Source organism: Phaeoacremonium minimum (genome assembly GCF_000392275.1).
Source record: "Phaeoacremonium minimum UCRPA7 unplaced genomic scaffold PA7_03_scaffold_337, whole genome shotgun sequence".
NCBI classification, from domain to species: Eukaryota; Fungi; Ascomycota; class Sordariomycetes; order Togniniales; family Togniniaceae; genus Phaeoacremonium; species Phaeoacremonium minimum.
The window spans coordinates 137,870-148,983 of record NW_006921241.1 but is presented as its reverse complement, the minus strand read 5'-3'; the positions used below and the strand labels follow the sequence as shown (position 1 = coordinate 148,983).

The following is an 11,114-nucleotide window of genomic DNA, read 5'->3' as shown; positions in this document are numbered from 1 at the left end:
CGCTCTACGGTCCGTCACAGCTATGTTGTCTCAACATCTCAGCTTTCTTCGTCAATTCTGCAGATCTTGACTCAATCACTACGTCTCTTTGGGAGGCAGAATCATGACCTCTGGCATATCTGCGACGTCCCAGTTGTCCGATGCATAGCGGTTGCCAAATGGCAGTAGAGTCGCAATTCGCATGCTATTAGTCCATGATTAGTTGCTATCACGCACAAATTCCTATGATGGGCTTTAGATGGGTTATACATACGTGTAATTGCCAGGGGCAATCTGCGTGCCGTTTGCTAACTTGCCAAACCACATGTACACATGTAGGAACTGGCGGTTGAGATACTCATCAGGCATGGCAATGACATCGTTGACGTCCTCAGTGGCTGGATCAAACCACGTCCGCTGTGAATAACGCCAGAAAGTCGCCGAACCAATAAATCCGTTCTCGCCGGGCACGGGCGGGTATTGCCAAGTGCGCTCACGCCAGCCAGGCTCATAAATCTTCAAGAGAAAAGACAGTTATAGTCCTTGCGGAGACAATTGAACAATTTTATAGTGCTGAAAAAAATTGAAAGAGAACTTACATCCCATCGTATTTCTCGAGCGCCGTAGACCAAAGCGGTTTGGAGCATGGGATAGTCCTGACTATCAGTAGTCATATCAAAGCCCCAGCTTGAGAGGGATCGTTAGCGCATAACAATAGTAATATAATGGTAAATATGAACATAGACTTACTATGGCTTCTGCCAAACATCTAAGATCGGACCGGGTCCACTATTCGTGGTCACACGAGGCCATCCGATCCCTGTCCAGTACATTTTGCTCTTGCGCAGCTCTCGCTTGATATCCCCGACAACACCTAAAGGGGCATTCGTAATTAGCTATATACCATGTAGGGAGAACAAAATCCTTCTTCTCATGAACATACCAAAGTATGGCACAGAGACTTGCTCTCCGTTGCTGCCGGTAATGATAATCTTGCCGCTAACTATGGGCATGTCTGCCCCTTTACGACCCGCAGGCAAGTCCGGCATTGTGAAGATGAATCTGTAAGAAATAGAGTATAAGTATGAACAACACTTCGTAAATATTTTAAATTAATATGATCACCCACTCTGCCTTCTTAGTCTGTCCCGGCTTGACCCGGAAGGTGCCTGCTGGGAACCTCACTGCAGGCTTAAGCTTGTACATCCGAACGCCCCTAAGGTCATTCATGACGGGCGCCCAAGGCGCAATGGTTGAGTCGGTCTCAAATGCATCATATCCACCAGCGTCTTCTAGGGAGAAAGTGTAGACTACCTCTTCGTTTCCGTTGTTTGTGATGTCAACGTTCTGGTACCGCGAAAATTGATGCGTGTCGTTGAGTTGAAATCGTGCTAGAGACAGCTGTGTCGTGTAGTTAAGGACCTTACGTGCGTCGATGAGACCCGTTCCGACCTGTGTCGGACTTGCGAGATGCTTGCCGCCATCAGCCACGTTACCCGGCCATGGCATCGAGGAACCACTGGCGGTGATACGTGCGTGCAGCATCTTAGCGAAGCGCTTCCCATGGACTGAGCGGCCGCCATGCTGGCTGATATACAAGGCCGCCACACCCGCCACGTAAGGTGTTGCCATTGATGTGCCACTCATAGTTGCATAGGAGCCCATCCATGTCGGGTACGTGCTCGTAATGAGAGCTCCAGGCGCGGCAACATCCGGCTTGAGCTGCAGGTCCCATGTTGCACCCCACGAAGTGAAGAAGCTACCCATACCGCCACCACTGAATGGCATGTTGACGTAGCCGTCAATCTCTGAGAAGTCTAGTGTAACGCTACCTCCGGCTGCAATTGTCTTTATCATTGCGGCGCCGGCTTCCGCTGTAATGACACCCAGAAACATGGGATCCCAGGCCCAGGGGTCGCTGAAATCCTTTTCCTCGTTATGATAGAACACGACCCCGAGAGGGTTATAGGGTATAATATTCGCTACCTGTTCATAGTCCCAGCATTGCGTCGAAATGCGAACGAGGACAACTTTGTCGGATAGGTCGGGTGTATCGGCAGGGAGGGGAGAGCATGCATCGTCTTCCACAGTAGGGTCAAGACTCGTAGGATAGACAGAGACGTTGTTCATCGTTGTGGGAAACAAGAGAGGCCCAGGACGGTAAGCAATTTCCTTTGCTTCTGACCCCTGGCTGTCAACGAAGTTGGCGATGATGGGAATAGCGATAATAGTGGATGGGTCGACAGACGCAACGGCCAACACGTTCTCTCCAGACGAGCCGCTGCTCGCGCGAAACGGACCCTCTTCGCCAGAATTTCCTGCGGCAATTGTGACTACAACTCCCTCGTCCACAAGGCGAGAAGCAACTGTTGCCCAAGGTCCGGTGCTCCAGCCATCATCCTCACCAATGCTGGCGGTGATGACGTCGGCGCCGTCTTCATAAGCCTTCGTGAACGCCTCAATCAAGGTTTCATCATCCGTGTAGTCCTGCAATAGGCAAGATCTTCAGTTACAATAAATCTCATGGGTCATTCTAGAAAGCAACTTACAGCCTCAGTAAAGACCTTGTACGCAAGAATTGTAGCTTCTGGAGCCACTCCGGTGTACCTTCACAGAAAAATATGTTAACATCAATCAGCCTCCACCTATCTAAGCGTGGCTCACCAATCGCTTTTCCCAGCAACGATACCAGCCACGTGGGTTCCGTGTCCAATCTGGTCCATTGGGTCCTGGTCAGGTGTTTTAACTTCATCGGGCCATGCTAATCTGATCAATATCTCTTCACACATTTCGACTTTTGCAACTTACCGCCATCTCCGACAAAGTCATATCCTCCAGCAACCTTATATCCTGGTCCGAAGCCGCCTCCCAGCTAGCCGATATCAGCATTTCTCTGCACTTCTAAGCACATCTTCTTCGTAATGAATTGCACTCACCGCGGGATGGCTATAGTCTATTCCTGTGTCCACGATCGCAACTTTGACACCTTTGCCAAAGATTCCTGAGGCGTGTACCTTGTCGACACCGGTCATGGCGTGAACAGAGTAGTTAGACGTCTCGGCACCGTCACTGAAGGTGGACATCTCGATGTTGGGCAGAAGCTTGATGCTGTGTGAGCGCCATGCTTGTGCAACCTGAGGAATTGCCTGGAGAGACTCGGTACTGTGATGCAGAGCTTTAACAGATATGCCCGAGAAAACAGATGACCGGAGCTTCTTCAGCACTTTGACGCCTGGTCGGGACTCGAGTTCTTTCACGGCTGCATCGTAGTTGGCATCCTGTGTGTTTGTCAAACATCAGTAGTTTACCTCAATGGCAGGGCCGATTATCCTTTCATGTAGGCGAGTCCTACCTGAGAGACCTCTACGATGTACTTGTCAGACGCAGGAGGAGCGAGCTGATCCGGGTTGGAGGGGGCGGATGATCTCGCCTTGTACGAGGCGAGCGTCGAGCCCACAAGGCAGAAGGAGAGAATACTTCGAGTGATATGCATCTCAATTGGGCCGAAGGGGAATGAGCGTGACTCTGAACATCGATCATTGCCAGTAAGAGTCGGCGAGACGGGGGTGAGCTTATATGCTCATTCAATCTGGCTGACCTTTCATAATAAATGTAACTCTAACCCTGGGCAGGCAAAACAAGAGGGGATAGCCCATGTATCAGAGACAGGCCGCAGTCTGATCTGGAGCCAAGAAGGGGCACAGATCTCCAAACAAAACCTCGCTCTTCTCTTGCTTACAGATGAGAGAACATTGTGAAGCTGATATCGTGCTCGAAGTACAAACCTCCTGCCTGAATGGTCGTCGTTACGCCAAGATAGACAAGAGACATTCGGTACGGATGATTCGGGAAGATGCAAAGACGTCTTCCAGAAGGCTATCTTCGACACTATCATGATCTCTGCCTCTCCCCCGCATGCCCAGGCCCCAAAGAGTCAGTTCAGAGTGCGTCAGTAAAGGGAGACCTGCCAAATATTGGCTAGATGATTTTAGCATGCATGTCAGACTCTTGGGCTCCAGCATGTAATCTGTAGTGAGGGGAGGTTGGGAATGGCATCCCAGATGGAAATACGCTAAAATGGTCAATACACGTGCCAGGAGACTGGTCAAAGTCCGCCTTGTCATTGGGTTGCCTCGAAAACTCCACGCTCTTTCATTCAAGAGCGACGTACACATTTGATAGCCATCCCTCGCGCAACGAGCGTTCTTTCCTTCCCGTTTGTTAACTCCTTTCGACCAAAGAATTTAGATTTACAAAGGGGTGCCAATTTCTTGATGAAAAGGGTGATCGATGTGCCTTTCCCAGTCAACAGAGATTAGGATGGCTATATGTGACATGGATACCTGTATCAGATAACGATCGACAAGGCTTTAAAGGAAATAAGAGTCAGACTATTAAAAAGGGCGATGCGAGCAGGCGTTCAAAGCGGAGTGGATTTAAAAGATGCAAAAACGTGCAAGCCCTTCCTCCCGGTGATGTTGTATGCGGGGATTGGAAATTTCGGCCGAGATCTAAAAATAACATGTCCACTGGGGCAAAGCTGCCGATTGGACATTTCACCGCTGATTGTCCCGACGACGTATGGAAAGAAGGGGACCAAAGACCTGCCAACCTTATCTAGAGGTCCCTGCACTTGAAGGATTCGCACTAGAGGAGATGAGAAGAATGGTCCTGGGACTAGATTGTGGGCTACAGCGAAATCCGCTGTTTCATTGGTGTTTGTTCAGCGGATGTATGACCGATGATAATTGTTGGTTGTTGAGCTGTAAGAGACACTGAATGAGAGTGATAGAAAAATGGCGAATATTCTTGGAACGCTGGAGACTCGATCGTGAAGGAAGTTGACAGAACATACAATTTGGACAATTCGCCTTAGGAGGTTTGATCTCGCTGTAGAGCAAAAGACTCGTATGGTTGTGTGGGTGGACACTGCAAATGCCAAGGCTTGGCAACACGCGAGGGTCAGAGGCACAGCAAACCAAATTTTGGAGCGCTTCTATGTAGTTATCATGAAAGCAGGGGGTCTGAGTTCGAACGAAACCCAGGATGATGGGTCAAATCTATCAAACCGAGGCTCATTGTACTGTACTGGTGGTATTGATAAGGAAATGTCCCAGCCCATAATTAGTGATTTTGCTGATGGAAACCTTGCTCATGCCGTTTCTAGACCGCTTCTTATCCGCACTTTAAAACTAATCAGAATGAAAATGAACCGGACTGTCAGTATGAGGCAGGTGCCATAGCTTTAGGACAAATACCAAGGCTTATGGCTCCTGTTTCTCCGGCGTGGGATGTGGTGTCATTTTAGTGCTCCCTGATATTGGTAAATCAATGCTTAGCACCAACATGTGTCTTTTGGCTGTTGCTATCATCTAATCCGAGGGCGCGAAGACTTCTTCAGCGCTAGCACCACGAACTCTGACAGGCGAATATCCTGACTTTTCACATATATTTCCAGAACGAGTAGATCATACAGCGAAGAAGACTCTTTGCTCTCTCGGTTGCCAATTCTTGACCTCGAATATACGAATATTGCTTAACATCCAAGGAACGGGTCGTTGCTATAGGCTTGGATTGCGGCTCTTTCAAGCGCGTGCGTAATGATGTACGCGTTCTTATATTGCACACTTCCTTCCAACTCAGGAGATTGATGCGCAAATAGACGGCGCAAACCAATGAGCTCCAACTGACGTGAAGCGTTGCTGACTAACATGACGAAAACATGTGAACTTGGAAGTCCTTGAGCAACCATGGCCATTGATAGAAATGCCTGTACTGAAAGCATGCTTGGCACTCGCAGAATAATATCAGGAATGACCGCGATGGCATTTTGGAAGAAGCCGTCAGGGATATCGGATAGTGTGTTCTCGGATCCTGGAGCCATTTTGGCTCGAATTGCAAGTGCTAATACCGCATTGACAATGGCCCATCTGGCTGGACAGTTCGCAGGTCCGGAGAGGCTAGCTGCATACTGATCCTCGAGAAGCATGACGAAGTTTGAGTGGTCCATGAGCGGATGAGACTCCATGACCTCGGAGAACGTGTTCTCGATCAAGCGTCTTGCAATATGTTGAGGCAATAGTGGAGTCAATCTCCGGCTTGGATCTGCCTCTCCAATACGAGTCTTCAAGGTCTTGAGATGCTCATCGTATGCTCCTGGCAGCAGAAAGTCTGCAACTATGGGGATGGGATTTGTAATACCTACATGCGGCTGAGATAGATCCAGGACAGGGGCAGTTGGTAATGAGAATTCATTTGAGGAATAACGTGTCGCTCGATCCCTTGAACGAGGATCGGTCGAGGTTGCGGAGGTGCTGCTATCTGGTGCAGGCCTGGTATGGTCGTGATTTGGTGGCTGAGTTGGTGGTGTAATTTGTTCTTTCACGAAGGAATTCGTTTGCTTTTTTCTAAGATACGTTTAGTACAGCAAAACGAGCTAGGCAGATATATCAATTTCACCTTTTTCCCGGTCCCCGGGTCTTTCGAATTGTTGGGAAAACACATTCAGAGCTAGCTGCGATGCATTGAGTGCACTTTGGTACTTTGCCATCGCATCGAGCCTTGCGGGCCCTGCAACGCGTACACGCCTGGGAGAGATTAGTTGATTGATGACAGTACTTTCCGCTGAGAGAACCAGGAGAAGGCTGACAGGCTTACGATCGTGATACGCGAGGGACGAGGAGATGTGTTGGCTGCTTCCGACGCCTCCGTGTCTTCCATGGTGGATTTGATAAGACCGCGTTCAACTTTGCTTCCGCTTTCTCCTGTCGGCTTCAAATTAAAATACCAAACCCAACGAGCGAATTGGTGTAGGGGATGTAGGTGACGCCAATGCGGACCTCACTAAGAGAGCGAACGACGGTACTAACAGTACTGACCCAACTTATGACCCCGCTAGCGTTAGGGGCATGGTATATCTAGTTAAGAGGACACTCTGATTAATTTTCGGTATTAGTAAGTAGAAGCGGGACTGGGGCTCGCTGTGCCACACTAAGGAATCAAACCCCGAAGAAATGCTTCCGGGCGGATCTTTCTTACTCAATGTGAAAGGGGGTTTGAGAGGAAACTAATGAATATAAAGCCTCGATCTTTTGCGAATTTCCAATGGAAAGTTCAATAGATACTCTCTTTAATCCACACGTATAGAGATACTTTTGCCCAATTCACCTTATCTCCTCTTCTCTTCCTTCGGAATCAATCAAACCTTAGATCGAGACGGATTCGCCCTCATAGCTCACTTCATAACCATTGACCAATCTTCATCTTAAAGAGAAACAGCATTATCTATTTCACGAAAACAAATGGCTATTGTTCTGCGTGGGAACGATGCTCTCAATATCAATCCCTTGCCGGCTGCTGATAAGATCCTCTCCTTGAACGGCTCTGACTGGTTGTGGGCTGTCACGGCCGTCTATATCGTTGCATTTGTTAGTCGGCAGAGCCTACCTCTTGATTGTCCTCTTTTTGAGACTAGTGTTACTAATTCGTGTTTTGTTATCACAAGATCGGTTTATTGAGTGTCTGCTTCGCTGCCCCTGAGAGCAAGAGAGCCTTTCACTATCTCTTCACTGTTACCCTGCTTGTTGGTGCCGTCACTTATTATGCCCAAGCCGCCAACCTTGGCTGGACCGTAATACAGGAGGCCGACCAGCTCGGGCACGGTGAAACCCGACAGATATTCTACGCCAAGTACATCAATTGGACAGTCTCTTTCCCTTCGATAGCTTTGGCCCTGGGTCTTATATCAGGTATCTCATGGACGACGATCATATGCAACATTGCAATCACATGGCTTTGGATCTTGACATACCTCGCCGCTGCTTTCACCGCCACCGATTACAAATGGGGCTTTTTCGCCTTTGGCACGCTCTCGTGGGTCATTCTCGCAATGAGCACTATGAATGAGAGTCGAGAAGAGGCCGTGCGTCGAGGGATTGGCCGGGACTATGTCATTTTAGCATCCTGGCCGAACCTTCTTTGGTTACTTTACCCCATTGCGTTTGGACTGAGTGATGGCGGCAACCGCATTGGTGTTACTGGTAGTTTCATTTTTTTCGGCATTCTAGACATCCTGATGGTGCCAGTCTTCTGCTTCGTGTTTGTATACGTCTCGAGCAGATGGGATTGGAGCAAGCTCAACATTGACTTCAGCGAGTACCGTGGTTCCGGACAATACCGTCACACCTTCGAAAAGGAGCGCCCAATTGCTGCGAACACTGCCATTGTCGATTAGACCACTAGCAACTAAAACAGCGTTCCCGGCTTGGGTGTACACCAAGAAACTCGGTATAAATCCATGTTGAAGAACTGGTGATGTTATAGGTGTGGATATACTCTTAGATTCACGCCTCAAGTTGGGCTGTCTCTTGTCTTTTTCTCCTGGGAAGGTTGAAGCTCTTTTCTGGTTCGTTCAAACAGGAAAAACTTCAGCATAGATGCGTGGGATTTTATTTACTGTCCTTCTAGGAGGAATTTCTCTTGTTATACACTTGAAAGGCGCGGGGCGCTCGGTTCTATTCATCTGCACCACTGAGAAGTGTGGTTAGCAACTTAGAATTCTTGATTTGTTCCGCCTTTTCCATAAGTTCTTGTGCATCCCAGTTGGCCCAGACAAATTTGCCCTTCAGAAATTCAGCTTCCGGTGACGCAAGCCACACGTAGAACTGTCCAGGAAGCTCCGCTGCGCTCAACACGTTAGTGTCTCAGAAAGAAGAAATAGTGTCCTAGAATAATTGTCACGTACCGACATCTGTCGCTTCCTTTTGAAACCCATTTGCCGCGCTCGCAACCCATCCCGGTTGGATGCTCACGACTCTGACATTTGGATTCTCTGATTGGATGTAATCGGTCAACTTGAGTAGGGAAGTTCGCGCAAAAGAATACGGGCCGAAAGGTGGAATGGCAGGCCAGTGAGCGAAGCATGTGTTTGTGCTTAGCAGAATCGCGTCCGGGCCAGCTAAGGGAAGAAATGCTTGCATCGCGTGAATGGCTGTGAGAACAAAGCCCTGAAAGCTATTGAGGAGCTCATCATCTGTTGCAGTGCTTATAAGGCCGTGACCTCCTCCGCCTCCGGCGTTAGAGACCATGACATCGATCTTGCCTCCTACTTTCTTGGCAATAGACTGCAGAGCTCGAGTTGTCTCTTCGCTGGACAGAAGGTCAGCTTGCTCGTATAGGACCTGTGTTTCTGCGTCTTTTATGATAGCAGCGGAAATGTTGGCGGCCCCGGAGACTAGTTTATCGACACGGCGGCCGATGATGGCCACTGATTTGGCACCTGCCTGAGCAAATGCGACAGCAATGGCATTACCAATACTTGTTCCACCACCGGTCACAACAACGTTCCGCCCGGCAGCAGACAACCCAGGTCGAGTTGGTGAAATGAAGGGGTAAGGTTCCGTGTGCCATGTCTTTGTGAAAGGCGTGATCTTGGGGAAGGTTGATGGATCAGGACCAGACATGTTGACCAGCCAATAGCACGGATCGATTTATTTCTGCTTTAGCTAACCCCCTAGTAGAGATAAATTCAAACATACAAGGGAGGAAACATTTATGCTTTTCTAGTACTTCTAGTCATCGTTCAAGCTAATATTCGACATTCAGGGCTCTAATTGTCTATTTGTCAGTATGAAGACTAACTTCAAAAACCGCCTTATTAAAGTGGCAAAGATCCATTCTCAGGTCCGCGGTCCTTCTCCCAACTGATTAAGTCTCTATTCTTGCGAGGACATGATGTAACCGCCTTGGACAACCGGGCCATGGCCAAGCTGTTCTGCTAATCAACCGCCTAGGCCCCTTTCCTAAACAGGAGGTCCGCGGCCCTGCTTACCTAGCGGCCCCACTTATCCAGCGCCATTAGTTCACCACGAGGGGTTGCCTTCTAGTGTTCAACTCTCCCTTACTCAAGTCGAGTCCGAATTTGCCGGACCTGCTCATAATTATCACGGCTGGCTCTGAGAAACTGGAAACGACAAAGATGCCTCGAAAAGCCCAAGGCGGGGACAAACTGAGTATGGCCCGCCAAGGCCTTGAGAAGCGAAAGGTGTGCGTCCTCATTGACCCCTGCTTGAAATACTGCTCTAACGCTTCAAAGGCCTGCGACCTGTGCCATATCAAGAAGATCAGATGCGACGCAACAAGGCCAACATGTTCGCACTGCGTAGTATATGGAGCGCAGTGTACCTATACTCCACATATTAAAAGAAGGCGGAAAGATGTCCAGGTTCAGAAGAAGTATGTTGTTCTCATGCGCTGACAATATTGAAAACTGAGCCGTTCCAGTGTGGCGATTACATTGAGCTTGAGCGGAAAACGCGCCAGCCCTGAAGTCGAACTGCGTAATCTCGTTTCACACATTCAAACCAGGAGTTCTCTATCGGGGGACATATCAACTTCTAACCTTCCACCCATTGAAGATATTCTTCCCGTCATTGAAGACTATTTCGTGAACCTGAATGGCATAATTCCTCTCTTCGACCGGAGTATGTTTATGCCGATGCTGATTCGAAATGTGACCCGGCAAACCCCAGGTATCATCGCTGCTGTCAATGTGATTCTCGCCTTGGCATTTCAATACCGCGCGACTACTCATTCTCCGATTTCTGACTTCGACCTTCTCAGATGCACCTCCAATGCACAACACATCATGACCAGCCAGGAGAGTGGATACGACAACCTCCTAACTCTTCAAAATTTGCTCGGCCTCATTATTCTCCATCTCGGAACTCCTCACCCAGGCCTTGCTAGGGCGAGTTCCCTGTTAGGGGGTGCTATCAAGCTCGTACACAGATTACGACTTCATCGAAGCAAAGCAAATGACTTATTTGATCCCCAGACTAAACTTCAACGAGTACGCATATTCTGGATCGCTTTTATACTTGATAAGGATATCAGTCTTCGTACACACGAACCACCCCTGATACAGGAACACGATCATGATGTTAGCGTTCCATTCGCGGCAAATGACAGTGGACTCACTCGTTTTGCCTTTGATGATGAAGAAGAGAGCTATATTGATCTTTTTCAGGCATGGATTGACCTCTCTCGTATTCAAGGCAAGATCTACGATGGACTGTACTCTGTTCATGCGGAGAGCCTGTCCCTTGACACTCAACAACACACAACAAGAGAGCTAC

General features: G+C 48.7%; 3 protein-coding genes across 3 annotated transcripts; 1 reads left to right on the top strand and 2 right to left on the bottom strand.

Moving 5' to 3' along the window:
- Window positions 1–78: 78 nt before the first annotated feature.
- On the bottom strand, window positions 79–3,472 carry UCRPA7_4397 (putative minor extracellular protease vpr protein; the record flags this gene model as incomplete). The annotated part of the gene is made up of 11 exons (XM_007916942.1): window positions 79–184; window positions 254–396; window positions 579–666; window positions 730–853; window positions 923–1,041; window positions 1,109–2,466; window positions 2,529–2,586; window positions 2,644–2,740; window positions 2,788–2,851; window positions 2,916–3,257; window positions 3,347–3,472. 11 exons carry the CDS (start codon window positions 3,470–3,472, stop codon window positions 79–81), a joined length of 2,625 nt encoding a protein of 874 aa, XP_007915133.1.
- Window positions 3,473–7,280: 3,808 nt separating this feature from the next.
- Window positions 7,281–8,212, top strand: UCRPA7_4396 (putative opsin related protein; the record flags this gene model as incomplete). Its single annotated transcript, XM_007916957.1, has 2 exons — window positions 7,281–7,406; window positions 7,484–8,212. 2 exons carry the CDS (start codon window positions 7,281–7,283, stop codon window positions 8,210–8,212), a joined length of 855 nt encoding a protein of 284 aa, XP_007915148.1.
- Window positions 8,213–8,492: 280 nt separating this feature from the next.
- Window positions 8,493–9,440, bottom strand: UCRPA7_4395 (putative short chain dehydrogenase reductase family protein; the record flags this gene model as incomplete). Its single annotated transcript, XM_007916960.1, has 2 exons — window positions 8,493–8,659; window positions 8,723–9,440. 2 exons carry the CDS (start codon window positions 9,438–9,440, stop codon window positions 8,493–8,495), a joined length of 885 nt encoding a protein of 294 aa, XP_007915151.1.
- Window positions 9,441–11,114: the final 1,674 nt, after the last annotated feature.